Source organism: Danio rerio, chromosome 1 (genome assembly GCF_049306965.1).
Source record: "Danio rerio strain Tuebingen ecotype United States chromosome 1, GRCz12tu, whole genome shotgun sequence".
In the NCBI taxonomy this organism is placed as follows: Eukaryota; Metazoa; Chordata; class Actinopteri; order Cypriniformes; family Danionidae; genus Danio; species Danio rerio.
Genome location: NC_133176.1, coordinates 59,720,003 through 59,746,441, shown reverse-complemented (window position 1 = coordinate 59,746,441; position 26,439 = coordinate 59,720,003). Strand labels below are relative to the sequence as shown.

The window sequence follows — 26,439 nt, the reverse complement described above, 5'->3', positions numbered from 1 at the left end:
ATATTCTGAGCTCAGGGCTCTCTCCTGGAACAGCATGCCAAATACGCTTTATTATCAATCATCAGCTAAGTGTGGACTCTTGAAATCTACTTCACAACAATAAAGCATATTTTATGTTATGAAATAAATTTAGCTGCTCTGCATCCTCCATGTTGTCGTTCACATGATAAACAGCATCAGCTGTGCCATTCATAGTTTTGCCGGAAATACAGTAGCACTTCTTAGGAATAGGCTTAACTTACACGAATGCAAACAAAGCTGGACATTTCTACAGTAAGTAGTGAGACACCCTGCTCATTTGTACCTGTGGTTATTGTGATCTACAGGTATGATACCGTAGAAGAGGGTTTGATACAGTATTTCAGATGTCATGGTTTTCATAACAAGCAGACACTGTGTTCTCGAGCTATTGTGAAAAGATGAGGTGTTACTGTACCTGTGTAGTGTCATAACCACCATGACTAGACTTTTGTTTGGCCAGCCAATGCACTGCCTCTCCTGCTGTATCATAGTCTTTGGCCTTCACGAGTGCCAGCACAGCATAGGCCGTCGCCTCTATTGAGTGATAATGCCATCCAGGGACATTCCAGAACCTGCCATCTGTTTTGAACAGAAACAGGACGAGAAACATTCAGAGATGAAGATTAACATGTCACTACTTTCACTTCATTTCATGATGAGCTGTTTGTGCTTCTGTTCTAAATGGAGTCATTTAAATAATGTTCCGTTACAGCAAAGTTCTTATGTAATGCTTTCATACAGCATCTATCACTCTGCAGAACTTATGTGGTCACCCACTGAAGCTAAGCAGAGATGACCTGATCAATACCTGGATTGGAGACAGCATGGAAAAACTAGGGTAGGTTGCAGTGTAAAGAGAGCTAATGAGGCCAGCAGGGGGTGCTCACTCTGTGGTTTGTGTGGGTTCTAGTGTCCCAGTATAGTAATGACTAGGCTGCGTCCGGAATCACCTTCTACTCATTAGGTACTGCATTCAGTAGCGATGCAAGCTTAACTGAAGCTCTAGCCAAACAATGGTCATGCCGCCCCTAGCAAAATGCCAACCTGGGCGACTTCCCACATTGCCCATGCCTTAATCTGCATCTTAATTTAAATTGTACCACTCCATCGATAAAAAAGTATGCTCTATAAAGTATGAATGTCAGAATAAATCTATCTCTGGATGTACTACATCCGCCACTTTGTCATCATCACCTGATCTACCTGCACCAGTTGTGTTGCTTCACTTTCATTCATGAATTCTCTTGAGGAGTATCTTGGGATAGCACAATGCACACTTTAGAATCTTGCTGGAAGTAGTAGGTCATCTGGGTACTTCTTTTTTAATTTCTATGAATTCAAACATACTACTCTTCTTGCATACTATATAATATGAAAGTTTGCAATTTTGGATGCAACTTAGGACTGCAAACATATTTAATTTTAGCATTGATATGGCAATGTGCGCATCAGCAGTAGTAAACATCTCAGGATATGCATTGTTGAGTTGAGGTTATCCTTGACCTGGAGCCACAGTTAAAAACACGAGATTTGTGGAGTCACTGTAGCGTGACATAGCAACTGTAAATTAATACACCCTCTCTTACTGTTATTGCCTTGAGGGAATGATGCGCAAAAGCAATCCCTGCCTCCTACTCAATATTGCATTTCACTTTGAAAAGCATCAAAATACAGAAATAAGTATCAGCAACTTTAAGACTTTCAGGCACAAGAAGTGTTATCTTTTGTAGCTTTAATAAAGATTCATTTTATGGATTTTTTTATATGGAGAAAACAGTGTTATTTTACATTTGATTATACAAATTCTGAACCTGAATACTGTTAAAGTTCCCAGAAACCCATGAAGCCCTACTGATAACGTTCAGGCCTCTTGACTAGATTTGGGCTGCTTATCTGCCTTCAGAACGCCCCTTGTCTGCAATCTGGGTGTCATCTTTGAGTCATTGAAACTCAACAAACAGATCAGTTCGGTTATTGGCTCCAGTTTTTATCAACTACGTCTTCTGTCTAAAGTTAAACACTTTTTAAATCCCACCACTCTAAAGATGGCTGTCCATGCATTCATTACATCACGGTTAGATTACTGCGACGCACTTTACTGTGGCATGTCAAAATCCCAGGTTTCTCGCCTTCAGATGGTCCAAAACGCTGCTGCCACATTTTTTTTTTTTTGTAAAAGCAGAAAATATGACCACATTACCCCTCTTCTAAGCGGCCTTCATTGGCTGCCTGTGCAATTCAGAAATGAAGTTTCACAAACTAATTTCGAGAGGAGCACGTGATATGATTGACCGCAGCTGGCCACTCATCTACACTCATTAGCTCGCCAATCAGATCCATCCAAACCCACTATAAGTAACCTAGCTAAGAACTACTCCCTTATCTTTGTTTTCCTGAAGAAACCCCCCCATCCACCCCTTGTCCTCCTTTCCTCTTTTGCCGAGGGGAGCTCTCGAGAACACCTGATCTCGTACTCATCTCACATGCTCTATGGACCTGGCGGGAGCCCTGGGCTCAACTATCTCCGAGCTCAGGGATCTCTCCCAGGACAGCATGCCAAACCTGCTAACTTGCTAACAAGTTATCAAACAGTATCTTAAGTGTGAACTCTTGAATTGATTTGAAAGTGCTTTTACTGGTTTATAAATCCCTCCATAATCTAGCCCCATCCTATCTCTCAGAGCTGCTTCATCCTTACACTCCTGTGAGATCTCTTAGGTCGAGTGAGCAGAATCTTCTTTCAGTTCCACAGTCTAGGCTGAAACGTAGAGGGAACAGAGCTTTCTCTGTGGCTGGTCCTCGGTTGTGGAACACCTTACCCCTTGAGATGAGAATGGCTCCATCATCCATTTTTAAATCACTTCCTGAAACCTACCTTTTTAGCTTGGCTTTTTAAGATTATTTTAATAGTTCATTCTATCGCTAATTTAGAATTTTTTTTTACAGACGTTTCTCTTGCTTTATTTCAATGTTTTTATATTCTGTCTTTTTATTTATTTTTTTACCTTGTCTTATGTACAGCACTTTGGTCAGTCTTGTGACTACTTTTAAATGTGCTTTATAAATAAATGAACTTGAACTGTTATCTCTTTAATCTGTGGTATTTATCTATGATTATAATCAGTTTGCTGTATTTCATTCAGTCCCTTACAGCACAGGTGTCAAAACCAGTTCCTGGAGGGCCACAGCTCTGCACAGTTTAGTTCCAACTCTAATTAACCACACCTGATCAAACTAGTCCTACAGGTAAGTGTGTTGAAGCAGGGTTGGAATAAAACTGCAGAGCTGCGGCCCTCCAGCAACTTGATTAGACACCTGTGCCCTACAGAATCATCCCAACCAGTCCAAATAAATCATTTCCAAGAGCTATTTAAGCCATCTGGTGAATAAGATATATTGCATAAAATTGATATAGTGCAATGTAGAATCCTTCGGATGAGGCCCTAAACAATGGACATAACTCTTTGCTCACAAAAACTCCCAGAATATGTTTTGAAAAGAAAAGACGTGTAATCCCAGTGCTCACAGGCCTTTGTCTGCAGCCCCCCCACCCCCCACACAACCCATATATGAAATCTGCTCATTCGTCTCCTCTCCACCAAATCATTTGGTTTGTCAAATCATTTGGGATAAACACAGATGGTAGTTGAGGAGCTTCCTCCCAAATGCGTAAAGCACTTGTGTTAGAAAAGTACTATGTTATTATTTAAGTCTGGTTTATTCGAATGTTCCATGTTTTTTAACATATCGTTGGCCTGTTGGTGTTACTGACCGTTTCCTTTGGTGGAATGCTTCATCAAGATTTCTTTATCAAGACTGTCGGCATTGGCCAGGGCGTAGGACGTCAACGCAGCTGCATAAGGATTGGTCAGTTTTGTGAGCTGATTTTTCAAGAAAGCAACTGACTTCCTTATACTTTCATGCAGACTCTATAAAAAAGTGTATGATGTTAAACCCAAGAGGAAGAAAAATGCAACTATTTAAGGCAAAGAGGTATACTCACTCCAACTGCTCCCCCACAGATCTCTTTGCCTTCTTGCATGGCAATCAAGACAAAGGCTGTCAGAGAGACATCAGTGTTTTGGCCTTCTATGCCACCCTGGAATAAAGCAAAAGTGAACAGAATAGTACAAATTTATAAAATATATTCAGGAATTTGTTTATAAATAGCATCTTAATGTCATTCAATTTACCATAATTTCCCGGTGATATACAGGTTTATCCTCTTTAAAAGAGCCATCTGGTAGTTGTTTGTGCATAACTAGCCACTTGAGGGCGCTGCAGATCACATTTTCCTCTATAGCAATAAGCTTACTTGCCATGGCGAAGACTTTTGCCACATATGCTGTCAGCCTTCAACAAATCAAAAATCAACCAAATTAATAATTAACAAACGATCATTTGTTACAAGCATGAATTTCACATTAAATAACACATGGGATGACAAAGTGGACATGCAGACAAGTGTAAATAAAATATATACGTTTTACCATGTGCTACTTTCTGTTTCAATCCAGAGAGCGTAAGATCCGTCTTGTTTACGAAACTTTAGCTGCCCTTCATAACCTTAAAGTAGAACAAATATTAATTTGAATGTGCATTTCAAGATTCGGGAGAACATCCAAGAGTGCTTTTTAATTTTGGTTCAAATTCTATATATATGTTGTATCCTGACCTGTTTTGATATGGTTAATGGCAACTTTACGGCGGTCAATGCCAACATATTCCCACTGATTGGTGTTGTCCAGATAATGAGTGGCAATGAAAGGTAAAGTCATAGTGACCATATTCTGCTCTCCACATCCATGAGGCTGGATGATAAGTTCTCCCATGAAGCTTCCATTGATGGCCTGCTCAATCGACTGACTGATTTCTTCACCTAGATGGATAAAAGACAGAAAGCAAAGGCATGCCCCTAAGAATCGCCAAGTACGTAACAAGATTACATAAACCTTTATTATAGACATAAAGGCTAGAGCTTCTGCATATTTTTGTCCTGGAGGGGCCGGTGTCCTGCAAAGTTTAGTTTTAACCCCAACAGCCTGAGACATACCTGGGCTACCTGGGCTAATCAAGCTCTTACAAGGCTTTCAAGAAACATTCGTGTAGGTGTGTTGAGGCAAGTTGGAGCTAAAATCTGCAGGACACCGAAGTTTGGGCACCCCTGCTTTAGACACTCAGATACATCAACAATCAGCATATAAATGAACCTAGGCACTTAACAATATAAAATGGACTTAAAAGTTGACCAAAACAATAGCAATAGTAAAAACAAATGACTAACTACCACAAAACTGCAGGGAATTCTGAAAAAGAATCTTAAAGGGAGACGCAAAACCAAATGTGGCAATGTTTACGATTCTAAAATGCATGGTGCAATATGACTGTTCACGTATTGCTTCTTTAAAAAAAAAAATAATAATAATAAAAACATTTTCTTACCAGTAACTGTGATGTACGAGTTAACTGGTGTGCCTGGAACCTGATCTGCTGGTATACCAGATCGAAGAACTAAGGGTTTTTCCCCTGTTCCATTTGACATAAAAACAGAGAATGTAAAAGAAGAGGCATGAACAGATTTTGTACACTTTTGCATTATAACTAAGCAAGTGTTGAGCTTAGAATGACTGAAAATGTGTGATTCATAGTAAATCAAACCTTTTTTGCCTGGGTTAAGCTCCAGTTTTTCAGTTCGAAATTTAGTCAGCACACCTTCAGACTGAAAGACGGAGATATTATTAACCATCCTAGTACACCACAAACATATGAGAAACATATGAGAAAGATCTATCATATTAAGTCCTGAAACTGGATCAGACGTACCACCACCTTCAGGGTCTTTCTAACTCCATCTTCATAATCTGATATTGAAGCTTTCACCTCAATATGCTGACTTTCCAGTGTCATTGGAACGATCACAAAGGAAACTGCTACGCTGGAGTCCTTGTCAACATTTACTGTTGTTCTGTATTTCCCTTTCTTACTGGCAGCACTGCAAACACCTGCTGTCTCCAAAAACTCCACACGAACCTGGTGAAAACAGCAGGAGATAAAAATCCCTTTAACATTTAGAGCAGGGGTCATCAAACTTGTTCCTGGAAGGTCCGGTGTCCTTCAGATTTTAGCTCCAGCCCTAATCAAACATGCCTGAACAAGCTAATCAAGGTCTTACTAGGTATACTTGAAACATCCAGGCAGGTGTTTTGAGGCAAGTTGGAGCTAAACACTGCAGGGACACCGGCCCTCCAGGAACAGGATTGGTGACCCCTGATCTAAAGCAAGGGTGTCCAAACTTGGTCTTGGAGGGCCGGTGTCCTGCATATTTTAGTTCCAACCCTAATTAAACAAACCTGAACCAGCTAATCAAGGTCTTTCAAGGGCTGTTTCTCAATATGCGTTCTTCAGCGGTCTTGTGTCCTCGTGTTCTCGTGTAACGTCATCATCAGCTGCCAAAGTTCAGTTCCAATACTCAAGACTGTAAGAACGGAGGACGCGTGAAACTTTCCAGATGTGTTCTTGATATTAAGGATGCACTGATGCAGACTTGAGCACCGAACTTGCTCTAGAAGTCCCAGAAGTCATTGCGACTGGAGGTGAGGTTTAATATTCCATTTAAAACACGTGAAGGTCATGTGACCATCAGGAAGAACGCAGCATCTCATTTCTCACAGGACGCATCCTCTGTCCTTGCAGACTCCTGAGTTCTTCCGAGGACACCTGGCAAAACCAGTCTCCACAAGAACGCAAGTCTGTTCTCTGCGTTCTTGGAATTGAGAAACAGCCAAGGTATATTAGAACTTTCCAGACAGGTGTGTTGGGGGAAGTTAGAGCTAAACTATGCAGGACACCAACCCTCTCAAGACCAAGTTTGAACACCCCTGATTTAGAGGATATACATCCCAAAATAGATGTACATGAAATGTATGATGAAAGACTTTTCTATTTTTTGCGCTTGATATTATACAACACTTTCTTTAGAGTGATTCACAAATTCGCACTGGTTTTCTGAAACAGTACTTACTGTCATTTGACTTGGGTATAAATGGCTACTACGATGCGTGTGGTATTTATTAATAAATTCTGAATGTCAAACCTACCTTCTTCAGGTGTTTGGGGGTGTAGTTGTGAATAATGGCCTTGATTTCCACTTGTTCACCTCGTACAGCTGAGTAAGGCACTTTGAGGTCAATGAAAAAACTCTTAAAAACGACGATCTCCTCAGGTTCTGCCACACAGATGCCTTTGAGGAGGAACAAACCCACACAAAAAAGGTTAATTATGGTGGCTTTTTTCAGAATGCGTATTCTGGGTTTGCAGAATCACCTTACCGTGTGTTGGTGAGAGGCTGATAGCCAAGATCTGCCAGGTAGTAATAGAGTCTTTTAGGTAAATCACTTTGTCCTTGCTTGGTTTTGAACTGGGTTATGAGAAAGATACAAAATGTTTCATTGCGCTTATTGTTCAAATAAAGCAAAATCACCTGACTTATTTGGTTTTATACGCTAGAGGTCATGTTTGATGGCTCAGTTTACAGTCTAAAAGTCTCCTTTTACCCACCACTTGTCACAGAGATCAAACTCCTCCCAAAGCCAGCTCTCAGGAAACTGCGTGCGTGATGTAATGTCATCATAGTCTTTATAATCCCCTTCCTCGTCTTCATCACCTTTTGTAATTATAAATATCAGAATATACTTTTAAGAGCACACAGCACATTACATTGTGAAGCATTGTTAAGTTAAAGGCACAATCTGCTGCTAGTCGGCAGCTCGCTCTCTGCAACTCTCACATGGTCGCCCACTGAAGCTAAGCAGGGCTGTGCCTGGAATAGGATTGGAGGGAATTAGAGACCACATGGAAAGCTAGGTTGCTGCTGGGAGTGGTGTTTGTGAGGCCAGCAGGGGGCGCTCAACCTGCGGTCTAAGTGGGTCCCAACACTCCAGTATATTGATGGGTACTCTATACTGCTCAGTGAGCACCGTCTTTTGCATGAGATGCTAAACCAGGGTCCTGACTCTCTTTGGACTCTGTGGTCCTTTAAAAAGCCCTGGATGTCCTTCGAAAAAGCAATCATGCCCTCCTAACCATTGTCATTTCGTAATTGGCTTCATCACTCTCTCTCGTTTCCACCAATTAGCTGGTGTGTGGTGTGCGGGGCTGGGGCAATGTGGCTGCCGTTGCGTCATCCAGGTGGATGCTGCACACTGGTGGTGGATGAGGAGATCCCCCTAATGTGTAAAGCGCTTCTAAAGTGTTTAGAAATGCGCTATATAAAATGTACGGAATTATTATTATTATTATTATTATTATTACCTATTTTGCACAAAATTTTGTAAAACAAACAAAAAAGAAATGACTTAAAGGTTTACAATGCAAATCAAATTAGATCCAGCTTATACCTCTGTAATCTCAGGAAAAAACGATCATCTATTTTGCAATGTGAAAGTGTAAAATACTGTATTTTTCTGTGATGCACTATCGATATATCTTAAGCCGTAAAGATACTTACTGCGAGCCAGAATCAACTCTTCCTCTTCAGTCTCTTTCTCTTTGTGGTTTTTCACCTCTTTGCAGCAGTGCAAGAAGGCCTTGACACACTCTTCTCCATCTATGACGTATGATGCTCGCCGTTCACATGTGTAGCCAATTCTGTTATTCCTCATCCCATCATAGCAGCATGGCCGGATTTTTTCAGTGTATTGGCCAGCTGAAAAGACAACATTAGTGGAGAGCAAATACAAGAACACTGAGAGAACTACAGGTGTGATGATACATTTTTCTAAAAAGTGGACCGTGTCCTATAAAGAAAGGTTCAGGATCTTCAGCAATAAAAGGCTAAGAGCAATCTCTCTAATTCGAATTTATACACCCCAATAGAAATAAATTAAAGGGATTTTTTTTCCTGAAATTTGTATAAATCTGTTTTATTTGATTTCCTTGTTTACTGATTTAAATTAAACAAAAGATCAGAGTGGTTATTTAGTACAATGTGAATAAAGACCAGCCTCTTACCGAGAGTTGTAGTGATTGTCTGAAGACTCTCAGATCTACGTTTTCTCTTCAGAGGGGCAGGACACTCAGGCACTAGAGGACAATTCATTGGATCGAATTAGGTTATTGTAAAAAAAAAATAATAATAATAATTAAAAGTGATTTAAACAAACTGACTTCACATTTAATATATTTAATAGATTATTTTAAATTTGTTTTAAAGTGTTTACCTCTGTGTAATGTTATTGTAAACGAAAGCCATCTAAAAGCAAAGCGTCTGTCTTTGAGTCAAAAGCTCAAACCTGTAGTCTAATATCAAACCTTTTTTTTCAAGAGTGTGCAGAACAACTCTGTCCAAGATCTTGCCATTTAAAAACTGGTCAAATGCAATGCTCAACTTAATTAACCCTCTACAGATGATCCTAAAAGTGGCAGTAGGCCTTCAACCAAGTCAAGAGCTGCGTACCAAATGGCACACTCTACACTATGCACTCATGCACTGTGTACTTATGCACTTACACACTTAACAGGATAGTATATGTATGTAGTGTTGTCCCAAATGGCACACTAATGTTTTTTTCACTAAGCGGAAATTCAAACCGTTTCCCAGATGACGTTTGACGGTTGCCAAATCAGTGAAATAAACAACCGAATTATCAAATAATACCTGCCGTAAGTATTGCCGCATTTACCATCGGGAGGCGCTATAATCACTCTCGTATGAGAACTTTGCTTTCACCATCCAAAATAAATAAAGTTATCCAACATGTGCGCTCGATAGCTCCGCCCCTTCCGCTACGTAAGCAAACCTGCGGTCGTTGAGTGCGTGAAGTTTCCATCATTCCACACTTCATTTTAGCGGCTGAATGAGTGCATCATCCGGGTAAGTTTTCAGTGTGAACACACTACTTACACTATTTATACTACAAAATGGCGTAGAATAGTGCATAAGTATAGGATTTGGGACGCAGCTAGAGTCTCATCTTCAGTCAGCCATGTTACACCCTTCAGTGCAGCCAGAATCAAAGTCAGACTGAAGCTAAAGCAGAGCTCTATAGGTGGATGTTATAGGTAAGGTGTCTCAGCCTCTACAGATGATCTAGATATTAGCTACAAGCAAGAGCACTGCTGGGGGGCTTGGGGTTGGGGGGCTAGGATGATTCTAAGGGCCTACTTTCATCTGCGACAACCAACCAGATAGTGACTACTCATCTTTAGTCAACCAAAGAGGACCTACATTGCAAGATATGACATTGACATTCAAGTAGCCACTGGGGCTACTGCAGTGCTCTATGGTTGTATATCCCAAGTAATGTGACTAAACCTCTACAGTTTCTTCATCAATCAGACAAAAAACGTCTACATTAGACCCAACTTAATCACTCTCTCCCAGTGGCAGCCATAATTCTGTTTTATCTTAAGTCCTGGGTTTTCCAGGCAAAGTAATTAGGCCTCTGCATTTGATCCAGTAACTGGCAGCAGATCTGGCCTTCAATACAGGACATATGTCCGCACACTTTTTGTAACCACTCAGTTTTGGATCCAACTACTCATCAGACCAGTGATAACTTTTTATTTTCAGTTAATAAATCTAATGTTATCAGGTCATTTATCGCTGAAGGGAATGGGGGAACCTGTTCTGGTGTCAGTTCCTCCTGCGGTGTTGGACTCAAAAATCAAACCAGCATCACTAAAAACCCCCATACTGTCTTTTCCACCTCCACCCGTACAACCAGTATCATGCTTCTCAATGACATCCCAGACCTAGAGGGAGGAAAACACATTTGTTTTGTAACACTTTTGTCAGGAACGGTCATGACCTGTTTTCATTATAATGCCCAGAGACCCTTCACCTTTGTCTGAGTGAGTCTGTTCTTGTTAAGGACCTGCACTGCCTTGTCAACCACCACCAGACCAACTCTGGCTCCAGGATCTCCAGTTATGTGAAGATTGACATCATTTCCTGTTTCATAGGTATTCTTCTTTTCCTTCACCTCGACGTTGAGCTTTAAACGAGAAATAATGTGTCAGAAATACAGACTTGGCACATCAAACTTTTTTTGTGATAGTTGACCCACCTTTCCCATGCATGTGTCCTTCACATCGACCCAGACTGAATCAGACACCACCTCATCTTTGCCCACATGGTAATAAGCCACAAAGCGGAAGGACGGCACCATTTCTTTAGTGATAGTTAAAGACAGAGTGACTAGAGTTTGTCCTTGCCTCTTAAATCTTTCTGCTAGAACAATCTGACCTTTACTCAAGATCTAAAAAGTAGGTAGAAAAATCAACACCAATTATGAAACACAAAACATTTCAACGAATACATGTGAAGAATAAGAAACAACATGAATCATTACCATGTATGTGTAATCTTGATCTCTGTCTCCTGAACTTTGTCCAGTGATCAGATTAACCGTCATTTGATCACCAATCTCAAACTCTGCAGACTCGATGTTGATATGCAGGTAGTTTTTCGAGTCGTGTTTGGTTTTGTAGGCCTGAGCTGTCATTGTTTTCACTGCCTGCTGTTCACTGGTGTATTCTGTATTTTTGGTCTTCGCCTTCAAAAGCAATATATCCATTATTTTTGATGTGATGTGTATAGTATTTACTCTTGGCTTGTTTACTATATTTCAAGTAATACATTTCCCAATAAAACTGGCTGAACATCAGTGCAAATGAGATGGCAAGTCTTACAGTGATCTTCAATGTGGAGGCTCCTCCCGGAGTGTTGACTTTCACTTTCACAATGCCATTGTCTCTGGTTTTACCACTGACTCCTCCCTTTCCATCAACCAGCACCTCCACTTCCACATCTTTTGCAGGCGTCTCATCAGGATTTGTTACGTAAACCTTTTTTAGAACCCAGAGCAGAAAATGGTGAAACATCAGTTCTGGGAGATTACCTGGTTTGAATTGTTGTTTAAAATAGCATTTACGATAAGTTGCTGTTAGTGTTGATGGTGAGCTTGTCAAAAAGTTTACGGCTGCCTTCACACCTGTGAATCGATTCATTTGTTCTGAAACAGGATTTAAAATTGTTACATTGTTGCTCTTGGTGCGATTCGCTTTCACAGGGCAAAGTTTCTAAACGGACCAAAATAGCTACAAGTCATGTGTGAGTAACCTGTCCTCACATTGGTCAGAGTTCCACGGTTTATTTTGGAAGGGGGGGGGTTGACTTATGTGAAGACCAGGGGGGGTTTGGTGGTGTTTGACAGGGTGCACACGACATGTCTGAAGAGCGAGGAGGGATGCGGAGGGAAGGGGTGAAAAGGGTGCATGACAAATTTGAGGACCGGGAGGAAGACGCACGATTTCCGGGAGATTATCAGTTGTTTGCTGGCATTCGGGAGTCTATGTGGATTTGCGAGAGGCTCCCGGAACTTCCAGGAGACTTGGTATGTCTGGAATGACCTCCCGCCCTACTCATAATTCTCTCTTCATATAGCCGTATGTCATAATACACTGTGATATAGCCAGGCTTGGATCGTATTGCTTTCTCACTACAATCGTTCCGCTCTAGAGTTTGTTTCGATCGAGCCGAGACCACCTCATTTAGGCTATCGCGGACCGATTGTTTTGGTGCAGATCCGAGCACGCTATTCATATATTGCCAAACGTACTGGGCAATTGAGACACGTTCCGAAACAAATGTCTAGGTGCGAAAGCACCCTAAGAAATGCTCATTTATTTAGTTCATTTATGACACTCATTAAAGGCAACTGGAAAACCGCACACAGTAACCCGTTGTATGTCACGAGTGTTTTAAAATCCAGCAATTGAGTTTCCACTTGATTCAGTTGAATGCATCCATTGCATTTCATGACCAGTTTACACTGTGTACTTTTTAAGGGGTGAGATCAACATTGTTTTCACACTGCACGACTTTCTGGGTTAGCATTTAGGCGCATCCATGATGGAGGGCCCTATGACAACATTCTGATGGTGTTGTGAATGAAACTGGAAGGGGGGGGGATGATATGGGTGTCACAGACAAGAATGAAAAGCGGGATGGGGGAGAGATTCTGGGGCTCTTAATAGTAATTCTAGATGGCCCCAAAATGGCGTTAGCCCTTATAATTGTCCTAACTTCCACCCTTCTAGAGGAGTTAGCTCAGGGGTTTGGGCCTGTGTCATGGAAAAAAGTTAAGAGTGGGGAAGGGGGGTGGAATCGAGCAGCACTAATAGCAACTCTAGGGGGCTCCAAAACAGTGTGGGCTCTTGTAATCATCCTAACTCATTGATATTCAATACTAAGGGTCCAAACATTGAGGAGCAAATCCATCAATGCACAGCTCTACAGAGAAAAAAAACTCCACCAATTGGCGAAAGTGCAGAAATAAAAAAAACCTCGAAACCAGGCTCAGTTGGGCACAACCATTTCTCCTATGGCCAAACATCTTGTGCAGAGCTGCAGTCTAGGCGCAGAAGGCTGGAGAACGCTGGACATCAGCGAAGACTCGTATGTACTTGGAGCATCACAAGAATCAGTCACATGCTCTCCACTCCTCCAAGACCACCACAGCAGCTTCTCAGAACCATTTCCCACAGCATGATTTTGAAGCGCCGACAGGTCCAGATGTTGGCATTGATGACATATCAGTACTATTTTTCTGATTGTGTCTTTGATAGTTCAAACTGCACGATTGTCGCTCGCATGAGATTTCAGGCATTTGTTGGCAATTTTACTATATCTGTTGGCGGGTGAAAAATAGGGCTAAATGGTGCAGTGAACTCTGCATTACATTATGGCACTGTAAGATTTGTTTACAGATGGACATTTATTAGCTCTTTAGGGAACAGCAAATATGGTATATTTTACCAGAAAAGCCAGGCTGACAATTGTTAAAAAAATAATGGGTAAAATATGTCATACCGAGACACCCAGAGGCATTCCAGGTTTGAAGAACTGTGATGTTCTTTTGTAATGGATGGTGTACGGAGACGTCACAATCTGAATGCCTCTCTTTTCTGCTTCCACCATTTCACTGCCTGAGATGCACACTTTTGATTAGCCTCTCACACACAGTCATACACATAAACATACAGTATTTGTCGAGTCTTACCACTTTCAGTTAAAAGGTTGACTGAAACATAGATTGACTTCCCAACCAGATCTTTTATGTTTTTAAATGTCTTAGTGATCATCTCCCTGGTCAGTTCTGCAGTTCCTACTCCATTCACAACCTAAACACACACACACACACACAAACACACACCATTTACATATATAAATAATGGGAAAAGACTCACAATATGACTATTTATTGAACCATAAAAAACATAGTAGGGATGTAGGACAAAAGACAAGACATGAAGACAAAACTTGCAAGGCATACATAGTGCACCCAGAATTGCGTGCAATTCTCTATAGCCTGCTTTCATTTTTTGGGAATATCTATTTTTATATTTCATTAAGTTCCTTGATAAGGTTACAATATGAAACCTAGTACATAGCAAAGTAACTTTCGTGATGCCTCCAAACCTTTGGCATCAAGTAACATCACGAAAGCACCAAGCAGCTTCCACTGCCAGCCACAAAAACTTAGATGTAAAAGTAAAGATGGAAGACACGGTGCAGGAGAACTTAAGGTCAGAAATTTACATCATAAAAAGAAGATAGTTCAGACTGCTAAATCTAATGTTTGGATCATGGTTTGGAACCTGTTTTCAGAAATAGTGGCAGCAGGAGAAAAAGCAGTATTGGCTGCCTGAAGTGCAACTCGTGTAAAAAAATATATATATATACAAACACGAGAGCAACAAAATCCCTGCGGGTCCTGCTTTCATGAAATTATTTGGGGAAAAACCTGGCCCACGCATCGCTATTACAATTATCTAAAAATAAAAACATCAATAAAGCCTTCACATAAAATATGGAAATATATATTAAATAATCATTTCAAAATGGATACCAAGCAAATACTAAGCGGGGACAATGTCTTTTTAATCCCAGCAAAAATGTTTATTGTCTCTCACCGGAACTTTTTGCAGAGAGTTCACAATACTTGTTTTCGCCGCACCATCCATCACACCAAACACTACAAATGCATTTCCATCCATCTTCTTTCCAAACAGATACCTGTGAAAGCATATGCAGTTACTGCTGTAAGAACTGAATGATGACGTTAATGTTAATTTTTCCACTGTCACGATTTCCAGATGGAACGCCAACGAACTCAACTAGAGGGCATTCATCCTGCTCCACTGATTGACACCTAGACTCCATTACCCATAACACTTTGCATTGATCCTTTTGCACACACATCATCTAGACTATTTAAGACTCTTTCTGTATCCAAATTCACCCTTATTTCCTCATTCACAGTCACACTAGTAAACTAATTTAGTCCACTTGAAGGGACGGGGCTCAGGAAGAATGTTTAAACTCCGCATAGAAACGTTGACTGGCTTGGCAAGGACTAGAACCAATGACATTCTTGCTATAAGGCAACAGTGCTAACCACTGGGCCAAAGTGCCACCCATCTAGGAAAGGATGGGGAGCAGGGGTGGAGGGGGGAATTCTTCAAAACATAGATGCCTGTTATATGGAACTTAGGGGATTTATAGTGGCTTGGGAGTCATTTGATTGAAGAATTATAAAATGAGTAATGCAGGACCAGCTGCAAGCAATCATAAGCATGTGATTCTGGTTTATAAATAAACTTCACATAATATAAGTATATAAAAACACACTTTGAATCACTGTGATTCCAATATGACTCACAAAGCACAATATATTTGGTCTTACTTGGCTTCGATGTCAACTGTCAGACTGTCTTCCTCGTCGTTCTCTTGTTTGTTGTCTCCCACGTAGTAGAAAAAACTACTGGGTGTTAATTTCACTTCAAAAGTCGGCAGCACTAAAACCAAACAATACACACCAATAGGTCAACACAATGCAGTATTTTAGTTCCCTTTCAGGTCGGAAACTCCAACATTATGTTGAAACAACATTTTGGGGAATCGCCAGATGACCAATCACTCTGAAGAGTAATAAAACAGGCCAATGAATGCCTATAAATTGGCAGAAATACTCCTTCACATGTGCGGCCACTTATAAATAGTTGAGTATACAAGCAGCATCCAGAGGAGTTCCTGACAGACTTCTTAGCTTCAGGGCCAATTGGCATTGAAGAGAGATAGACACTACAAAGCTGATACCTTCTGGATTTCCAGTTACTGTATCTAGTGGGGTGGGGGGGGGATTATCCCTCCTGGTCACGGCGTTAAAGAGCAGTCAAAAAAGTGCAGTTTCACTTAGAGAGCAATACAGTTGTTCAACCTTCTTTTTCAAGCTGTTGAACCGATTGTGCATTTCTGGATGCTGTGATTTCCTGTCATTGGTGTCACACTCGGCAGATCAAAGTATTGCAATGGGGGCTAGTCCCCTGAGGAATGACCTCCTTTCTCTAACACAGGGCACCCTCTGGCTCCTGCGACCAGATCTCTGGAACTTCTATGTGCAGTCCATAGACAGGTTTGGAAGACTTGGGTAACCTAAGGTCTTCTGTGGTTGACACCGTCACTCAGACAAGAGCCCCCTTCTATGCTTATGCCCTGAAGTGGAGTCTATTTGTTGAACGGTGCACTTCTTGCTATAAGACCCTGAACATGCCAGATCCGCATTGTGCTTTCCTTTTTTCAGGATAAGCTGGAGCAGAGATTGTCACCTTCCACACTGAAGATTTTTCACTGCCATCTTTGCTCATTATGACTCGGTAGACACTGGGAAGGCACAACCTGGTCATTCGGTTCCTTAGAGGTGCAAGGCAGCTAAATCCCTCTCCCCTCTTATGTTCTTTTGGGATCTCTCTGTAGTCCTATCGGGAGTGCAGAGGGATCCATTTGAACCACTTGACCCAGTATCTAAGAATTCTGTTGATTAGGACCGCTCTGCTGGTCGCGCTTGCTTCTATCAAGAGGATCGGTGATTGGAAGCCTTTTCAGTCAATGAATCATGCCTGGAATTAACTTTATGTTATACTCTGTGCCTTTATATAGACCACATTCAGAGCTGTCTCTCAGCAGCACTTAGTGTGTTACGGTAGTAGGCAGAAGGGAAGTGCCATATCCAAACAGAGGTTGGTTCACTGGTTAGTGAATACGTCATCAACCTATGATAAAACAAGCCGTGTGCCCTAGGAGTGAGAGTGGATTTTTGCCTCTTCCTGGGCTTTAACATACTGTAAAGCACCTCTCCAACAGATATCTGTAGAGCTGCGGGCTGGGCAACCCCTATACATTGGTGAGATTTTACAATCTTCAGGTGCAGCCGGTTTCCTCCTGAATGCTGGGTAATGATGGTCAGGCTAGGTGTTGAAAATGCTTGTTGTGCCATTCTCCTTAACCCAGAGATCTGTTTGCTCATTTGGCTCTGCTAGTAAGTTCCCCATCTGATGAACCCTAGGGAGTTCCTCCGAAGCTCCCAACATCTGACTTGGGGTGCTTGGCCCGTTACGTTGTCTGGTTGCCCGCTTAGTCAACACGCATTTTGGGGATTGGTGCATACTATGTGCATCCCAGCTCAATAATGCCATATGCTTAGCCAGCCATGGTGAAGTCTCTCTTACAGACTGGACTCGTGTCTTCCCCATCAGCTAACCATCTTGTAGTTGCATCTCTGCAGTGCTCCCCTTAGGTTAAGGCTAGCCCATATTTGCGTATAGTCACAGTGTTGCATTCAGGTAGATAGTGGCCTCCACGGTGCCGCACTTTGGGACTGGGATGCTTTGCCAAGGTTCTGTAGTAATTCAAAATTACTAGCCTACGGTAGCTAGGCTAAATGCCTCTTATGACCTCCGACAGATCTTACCGTATTCTTTGACCTCAAACTCTGCAGTAAATGTCTTCAGAGGGGTGTTTGTGTACCGCGTGACCACTTTCCACATCCCTAAACTGAAGAAAAACAAAAGCACAGATTTTTTTATGTCTTTGTGTGTGACATTTAAACAGATTATAATTTTTCTCATAAATTACTAGATAGTCAGAGTTGGGTAGTAACAGCTAATGTTAATAATGGCTAAGATCCTCGAGCTCGGGGCTCCCTCCTGTTTGCAGGGTGAGGGGGGAGTTTGTTCTCAAGTAGATCTCGAGAACTCCCTCAAAGCTTATGGCTTTAGACAAATTAGGGATTGTTATGGAGAGATAAACTGCTGACTAAGAGCTTGTCTAGGGTGCCAACTTTGCAATAGTATCTGGATGCAGCCTTTATGATGCAAGCTGAGACTGCATCACTCAGTGATGCAATGTCAGACACAATGCACTCAAATGGAACTAGTGACGTCACTGTGATGGGTAGGGTTAGGTGTGGGGTTAGCTGAGCCCATTAAAAAGCATTGAATGCAGCCCAGATTGCACTGCACCAAGTCTGCAGCCAGACCCCTCCAATTTTGGTTTAGTCTTTGGACAGTGGGAGGAAACCAGGAAACCCGAGGGAAACCCACACGAGCATGGGGAGAACATTTAAGCTCCACACAGAAACTTTGACTGGACTGGTAAGGACTTAAACCAGTGACATTCTTACCGTGAGGCAACAGTGCTAACCACTGAGCTGCCGTGCTGCCCTATCTAGGAAAAGGGGGAGGAGTATGGGTGGATGGGTAAGATGAAGATAACTGAGGTATGAAATTCTGGTTATTTATAGTGACTTAGGAATCATCTGATTGGTGAATCCTGTGTTAGCTAGTGCAGGACCGGCTGTGATCAATCATAAGCACATGATCTTCTCGAAATTAGCTTGTAAATAAACTTCTTAATTATGTGGAAATATTTTAAAATCATAAGATGTCACCATGAGCGGATGATAGTAGAGCAGTTGAGGCTCCTGTTGCGCATCAAAATGTCAATATATTACATTAACGTTATACTTTCCGGAATTAAATATAAAAGGCAACTAGAAATTAAGTTTGACCAGTTAACTCTACTTGAAAAATTTTTGTCTCAACAGTGATTTACTGTACACACCTAGTAACATCAGGGATGTTGTAGATTGAAGACTTCACACCTTTCTCTGCCTTTATTGCATCTGATGCTACCGTGATGCCTTGTGGATTCTTAGGAAACACAGAAATCATCATTCAACTCATTTTTCATCAATTCATCAAAGTTTTGCCATTTGCTATATTAAATATTTGTAGTCTTTAGCAGGAATTTGATTGGCTGTCAGGGTTTTATAGTTAACAAAAATATTTAGTAAACAATTCTATCTACGAGGATTGTGAAAAGTACAGGTATCAGGCCACAAAGCAAGTATTGGAAATTTAGACTTTAAACTATGTTTCATTTTAACACTGTGCATATTTTTACTGTTATAGTTCTTTAGCGAGTGCTGTTACTGTTATAGTTACTACACATTTTGGGGTAAAAGTTTATTGCCAGTGTTATAGTTATAGAAGTGGTAAGAACAAAGGAATGTACCATGATATCCACTGTGATTCCAGGCTGACTGAGTGGTTTCAAGTTGGGTGTCATAGAAAAAATCCTGTACTGGACTGCAAAAGAAGTCAAAACAAAACTGCAGCATGATACTGAAAAAGCCAAACCAGGATATATATTGCAAACTAGGGCTGTGCGGTTTGGGGAACATATATAATTGTAATTTTTTTGACAGATATTGCGATTTGATTTGTGATTTAATCTTGTAGTCAAGCTTCAGGTCAATAATCTGGAAGACGTGGCAACAATTCTGCGACAGCTCTAAAAAAATGACCTGCTTTTGTTTGGTGTCTGTGACTTTGAGGTATGCACCAATACCATTTTTTTTGGAACCAATCCCAATACCTAAATTCTAAGTATCGACCGATACAGATCCTATCCCAGTACTGTGTTTTTTAGGCACAGTTTCAATAGTTCTGGTGATAAACTAAAATAACATATCTTCTTTAGTAAAAATAACACACCTATTGGCCTACTGTGTATGACAGACAGCACAATCTAACTAAGACATGATGCTTGCTGTAAACTAGGCTACATTATTTGAGCATTTGTTATGACATTGATCTGTTGTGGTTTAGCTCATGTTTCCCTTTTTAATTATGATTTTTCTTTGAATATCAATATCAATATATATAAAATGACAGTGATATATTCGCAGTTTTAGAGTAGCCTATACTAGGCTTAATAATTTTCTGTTAATGACAATCTATATTGCACCCGTCAGTTTCCCTTTTATTAATTTAATCAACTACTTTGACCACAATGAGCCGGGCTTTACAAACTATTCAAAGCACTAAAAGTATTTCCCTCGGAAGAATAAAGATAAAGAAAAAATCGTTTAATATTAGCCTACAGAATAATTTTAAGGAGCGGTGCACGTCGTGTCTGCGCAACCAGTGTGTTAATGACTTGATGCATCACGGAGACACAGCGCGCAGCCCTCCGGTATCTGCGGACACCTTTAAAACTCAGCAGCACAAAGGGAAGAATTCAGTGCGTTGAGGATCTGTCCAATATATTATTGATCCCGTCTAGGAAAAGGGGGAGAAGTATGGGTGGATGGGTAAGATGAAGATAACTGAGGTATGAAATTCTGGTTATTTATAGTGACTTAGGAATCATCTGATTGGTGAATCATATGTTAGCTAGTGCAGGACCGGCTGTGGTCAATCATAAGCACATGATCCTCTCGAAATTAGCTTGTAAATAAACTTCTTAATTATGTGGAAATATTTAAAAATCATAAGATGTCATCATGAGCAGATGTTAGTAGAGCAGTTGAGGCTCCTGTTGCGCATCAAAATGTCAATATATTACAATAACGTTATACTTTCCGGAATTAAATATAAAAGGCAACTAGAAATTAAGTTTGGCCAGTTAACTCTACTTGACAGTGAAATGAGAGCGGCGCACGTCGTGTCTGCGCAACCAGTGTGTTAATGACTTGATGCATCACCGAGGCACAGCACGCAGCCCTCCGGTATCTGCGGACACTTTTAAAACTCAGCAGCACAAAGGGAAGAATTCAGTGCGTTGAGGATCTGTCCAATAGATTATTGAGCCTTTTCTCATTTAAAATTTCAAGTAGGCCGCCTTTATGTGTGAAGAGCAGGTAATAACCCTCTCTACTCCAGTGTTGCGAATGCTGACTTAATAGACACAGCACAACAAGATTTAGAAACAGCAATGAACTCCTTGGTTCAGGTCAAAATGAACCCATTTCTCCACTGATTATTTATATTAACAGGAACAATCAGTCTTGGAGAGAGTTTTTCCTGTTGTCATAAAGGCGACATGAGGTTTGGATTGTGAATGAGTGGAGAATGATTGACAGGGGAAGCGAGGAGAATAAATGATTTCAGAACATTTGGGATGCAGTAGGCCTACATGACAACTTTCCAGTGCCTTATAATAGGCTACCTTCATGGCTTTTGTTGACTTATAAATAGGGTTGGCTACCGAAACCCGGTGCCATTATGGCAATGGTACCTTTGGAACTGGTATGCACCGGACCGAATCAGCATGAATTTCGGTGCCTAATTCCGGTGCTGCGACAAGAACATAAAACAGGTCGCAAACCATGGGCACCACTCAGCGTCGCGCAGCGCCATGCATTTTAGAATTCGCGAGTCAGTGGCAGTCCGTGCCGCCCAGCCACGACTCACGACTGTTCATATTTCTGAATTGTTTCATTTAAAAATAACATGCGAATGTGCACGTTTGGTGTGTGATACTATCAACTGTCATGTGCGCGCCATGCCGCGTCAAACTTATGAAATGTCAGGGCTCATGGAATCAACTTAAAGGCGAGGAATGGACTGTCTTTGACAGCTTGTGACATAGGGGTGTCAAAATTAATCGTTTCTTCGGTGCACCGCGATGCAGTCGCGAGGGAGGCGATCGTGAGTATTTACAGCGCTTTAACTACTTAAAACTCATTAACTGTGCACAATTTCACTGTGTGTGTTTGCTGGATCAGTCTTTCACTGATATATACAACAAAAGCCCCTTTTTCACTGAGATCAAGAGAATGAAAGTACTCCATTTCTCTCTCTCTCACACACACACACACACACACACACAGTGGCCCATGTGATCTGCAGGCGTGGCTTTTCTTCTCCTCTCGGCTTTTTTACAGCATTACTTCTGGATAAAGAGACGAGTGCGTGTCTGCAGAGTTTTCTCCACCATGTCTATCATACATCAGCTGTGAGATCGCCGCCTGCCGCTTATCAGTGTCACTCATCTGTGAAGAGCGCAGCGCGCAAGAGCCAATCGCAACCGTTTTTGTTGAGGGTGTGACCAATCAAAGGGGTGTAAGAGAACTAGACAAGGATCAGAAATTGAGCTGGATATTTATATTTGTTTATATTATTTGCTAAATGCTTGTTTTGTTTAAAGGTACAGTTTATATGTCTGACTGTTTGTATTAAATGACAAAATTGTATTACAAATAATATATAAATATATTCATTTATTTTAATACAAGAACTGCTGCTGTGAAGAAAATGTAAAACTGTGTATGAAAAGCACCGTCAATGCACTGTGATGCACTGAAATATCGAATTGAACCGAATCGATGGCATGATAATCGTAACCAAACCAAACCGTGAGACTAGTGTAGGTTCACAGCTCTATTTAGAGCTCACATCATCTGGCACTTTCAGTGAGTATGTTTACATGGACACCAATACTCTGATTTTAATATGATTAAGACAATACTCTGATCAATACTCCGAATTTTGGTATCCACATTGCATCGGTTCCAAAAGAAGGTTTTGGTGCATCCCTAGAAAATACTCGCAGCAGCCAGTTGTAACATGATTAAATTCCCACATAGCAAGATTTCTCTGGCCCAGCTCTGGCCCACACAATCAGGTTTTGCTTGGCCCACATGCCGCAGTGAATTACGGTACATGACTGGACCAAATCTGGCTTCCAGACAAGGGCCAAACACAGACCATATCTGGGCCAAGTCTCAGCCAAGTTAATAACTCATAAATGGGCCTGAACTGGGCCAGATAGGTTGGTGTGTCACGATTGCAATGTAATTGATAAACCCATGGAGTGATGCGCTTTAGGCACACTACGGGCACGCTTTTTCTCAAAGTGACCTGATTGGTAGAATTTTTTTTCTTTACTCAAAAATGATTTTAGTGCATTTTAAATGTGGGTCAAGACTGGCCAAACTCACATGGCCCACTTATCAAATTTTTAAATCTGGGCCAAATACTACATTTTTCATCTGGCCCAAATCTTGTGTGCCGCCTTAAAAACCGTGCCACCTCTGCCAAACCCGGGCCATGTTTGGCCCACATGCTGTATGCCAGTGCCGGATGAATGCCTGCTGTGCCAGCTTTATGCCAAATCTGGGCCAGAATTCTTTGCTGCTAGGGTTCATAAACATTCCTTTGTATTCCATGTTTTAAACTTACCATTGCTGCCAGGCGTGTAGATGGGCTTGTCCGTCTGTACAAACAAATATCCAGACTGAAAAGACACCATGACCACTTTCTCCAGAGTGACGGAGGGAAAGTGAGCTTGCAGATACACATACTGCTTCTTCTCATCATCAGAGAAGAAGTTTTTATCATCCGGAATCTATTATAAATAACAACCTGTTAAACCGTTTTGCTATTTATAAACCAAAACATACCATTTTAGATTACGAATATGCATTGCACATATTGTACTCTTATATAAGGGTAAAGCTGACCTCTATGTCTGTGAGGATCTGATATTTTTCTCCAGTCAGAGTCACTGTTTTTTGCATCATCTCCACATTCTTGGCTGGGAAGTTCTTCACAGAGATCTTCACTCTTAGGGGTTCTCCAGAATAATCCTGCGCCTCCACAAACACGTTCTCTGATGAACCCACTCTCAGCAGATTAGGAGCCATCAGAACATACCTGAGGAGAACAAATCATTTTTGCTTCAACTTCATTTAGAAGAACTACGGATTGTACCATGTACCAAGGAAAAATTCACATCTACAAATTTAATTTTCAATTAGGCTCAAGCTTCTGCAATATAAATGTATTATGAGATTGTCCGTAACCAGGCACGTGCACACATAGGGCTCAACCTGTGCAGTGCACATGCCCTTATTTGTCTTGGATAGAAAGTGCCCTTCCAAAATGATCAAATGTGTCCCCCCCCCCCCCCACCACCCCCCACCCCCCACCCCACGCTTTACAGTAACACCGCTGATGAGAACGCGCGACAACAACAACAACAATCACCCACCCCCCACCCCCCACCCCCCTCTACCGCCCCCCGGCTCTTCCAAAAATGTATCCTGCACATGCCCTTTGGGCAGTCTCTGCACGGGCCTCTCCATAACTATGGAAGCAGGGGTGTAGATTTAAGGTGGACGGAGGGGACGCGTCCCCATCAATATCCACTGACCATTGAAATGTCCCCACCAATAATTTAATCCAGGACTTATCCTGTATCCTGTCATATTTGAGTGCAAAAACAGTGCTAAGCTAAGCGCGCTCTGTCTGTCTGCCTACCTGTGTGTGTGTGTGTCTGTGTGTGTGTCTGTGTGTGTGTGTGTGTGTCAGCTGCTACTGATTAGTAAAGGTTAGTTCTTACTGTAGTATTTCTCACAGACGCTATGTGAGACCTTTTTCCTTTAAGTCTGTCTGTTGTCTGACAAAGCCCAGGGAGGAGATTAAAGCACGCGGGAAGGCACGTAAAAACAGTAGGCGGGCAGAACTCGCCTTAAAGGCGCAGTACAACAAAACCACCCCCTGCAGGAAATCAGTATAAAACAGCATCTTGTAAAATGTATAATGAAAAATCTGATGGGTGTTTTGAGCTGAAACTTTATATACACATTCTAGAGACGCAAAATATTAAATCTGAAAAAAGTGGTAACCTAGGTTCCCTTTAACATACGAATGGCCAATTTAGCTTATTCAATTCACTTATAAAGCATGTCTTTTGGACTGTGGGGAAACCAGAGCACCCAACCTTATTTATATAGCACCTAAAAACAACAAGAATGCTGACCAAAGTGCTTCACAAACATGGCAAAAGTGATAAACAATTATTAAAATAAAGAAGAAAAGCGCTGGTTTAGTGGATGTGTGTGAGAGAGTGTGTAATACTCACAGCGGGTCACACAGTGTGAGAAGCGCTGAGGAGAGAAGAACAGCAGAGAGAAACAGCAGCTTCACCTCCATCCTGACTGTGTTTCTGTAAACCTGCAGACGCTCACATTTATACCAGCAGCGCTCACAGTCCTACACACACACACACACACACACACACACACACACACACACACACAAACTCTCTCTCTCTCTTTTCTCTAACTCTCATAATAATGCATTATGTTCAGTTTATTGATGAGATATTGGTATAAGAGAGTTGATGTAAGCATGTAAGGTGTTTTTTTTTATGATTACATTTTTATTTTTCTTCAATAATTTCACAATACAATCCGTTTACACATTTTACCTCCTTTTAACGTCCTCCCCTCCCCTACAGTGGCAGTGCTGTCATTAAATATTGCGATCATAAACCCAGTCAACAGAAATGCATATTATTAGACTCAATAGGGACAGAAACAACACAATAAAACATTTAAAAAAAGCTCTTTACATTTTTGGTGTGCGTCTCACCACTATGACCTTATTCCTTCTCCAAAAAGGTAATTTCCCCATCTTCTCTGATGAACATCCAATTTATCTAGTATCCTATATGTCATTTTTCATATGCTTCCACCTTCCCCATGCAGTTCCATAACCCATTCTTGAAATGATGGTGGACCTACTGAACGCCATTCCCTCATAATAATTTGTCTTCCAATCATAATATTTATTGGAATCCATTCACACATCTTCACACCAGGTCCCAATACAAACGGGTTTTCTAGTATGTTAATGTAGCATCCAGAAACATCCTGAATGTAATTGTGTACTTTAACCCAGAATTCTTGTATTTTAGATCAGGACCACAGGGCATGAATCAAGTCTCCTTCGCTTCTGCATCTCCAACACTCCGCAGAGTCCTTCAACCCAAGTCTGAAAAGCCTACTTGGAGTCCAGTTAAAACGATTTTAAATTGTATTAAACGCACTCCTGAATTCCTTGACATTACTTTACAGCTTTTACACTTTTTTTATCCAATGTTCATCACTAAGTATACAGTTTAGCTCTTTACTCCAAACTGTTTAAAGAGCAGAATAGAAACCACACCCCATCTTTTCCATTAACCATTTATAATACACTGAAACGTCATGCCCTCTGTCATACAATCTAAGAATTACTGTTAAATTACAGTCCTCCTCCGGAGCTCAATTACCAATCTTAAAAGTCCTATTTAATAGATGCCTAATCTGTAAATATCTCCAAAACTGATTCTTGTTGAGGCCAAAATGTTGTGATGATTGGTTAAAGGATTTTAAATTGTCGTTTCCAAAGAGATCACTTAACCTAAAAATACCTTTCTTTATCCATTCCCTTCAAGTAATT

General features: G+C 41.2%; 3 protein-coding genes across 4 annotated transcripts in view; 2 read left to right on the top strand and 1 right to left on the bottom strand.

Moving 5' to 3' along the window:
* Positions 1-25,160, bottom strand: part of c3a.2 (complement C3a, tandem duplicate 2) — a 37,071-nt gene extending 11,911 nt beyond the window's left edge. Inside the window, 29 exon segments of the mRNA NM_131243.1 lie at positions 437-600; positions 3,794-3,950; positions 4,025-4,120; positions 4,215-4,374; positions 4,512-4,587; positions 4,697-4,900; positions 5,464-5,547; positions 5,680-5,740; positions 5,845-6,051; positions 7,119-7,261; positions 7,350-7,438; positions 7,579-7,684; positions 8,528-8,725; positions 9,031-9,102; positions 10,644-10,773; positions 10,863-11,015; positions 11,088-11,279; positions 11,373-11,576; positions 11,713-11,868; positions 13,895-14,010; positions 14,085-14,205; positions 14,998-15,100; positions 15,771-15,882; positions 17,835-17,917; positions 18,986-19,074; positions 19,439-19,512; positions 23,392-23,557; positions 23,673-23,865; positions 25,076-25,160. Coding sequence (NP_571318.1) covers positions 437-600; positions 3,794-3,950; positions 4,025-4,120; positions 4,215-4,374; positions 4,512-4,587; positions 4,697-4,900; positions 5,464-5,547; positions 5,680-5,740; positions 5,845-6,051; positions 7,119-7,261; positions 7,350-7,438; positions 7,579-7,684; positions 8,528-8,725; positions 9,031-9,102; positions 10,644-10,773; positions 10,863-11,015; positions 11,088-11,279; positions 11,373-11,576; positions 11,713-11,868; positions 13,895-14,010; positions 14,085-14,205; positions 14,998-15,100; positions 15,771-15,882; positions 17,835-17,917; positions 18,986-19,074; positions 19,439-19,512; positions 23,392-23,557; positions 23,673-23,865; positions 25,076-25,146 — 3,780 coding nt within the window. The 5' untranslated portion in view covers positions 25,147-25,160.
* The window catches only part of dennd1c (DENN domain containing 1C), a 138,374-nt gene that overhangs the window by 70,943 nt on the left and 40,992 nt on the right, over positions 1-26,439 (top strand). The window lies entirely within an intron of this gene.
* Positions 1-26,439, top strand: part of zgc:65894 — a 108,393-nt gene that overhangs the window by 70,943 nt on the left and 11,011 nt on the right. The window lies entirely within an intron of this gene.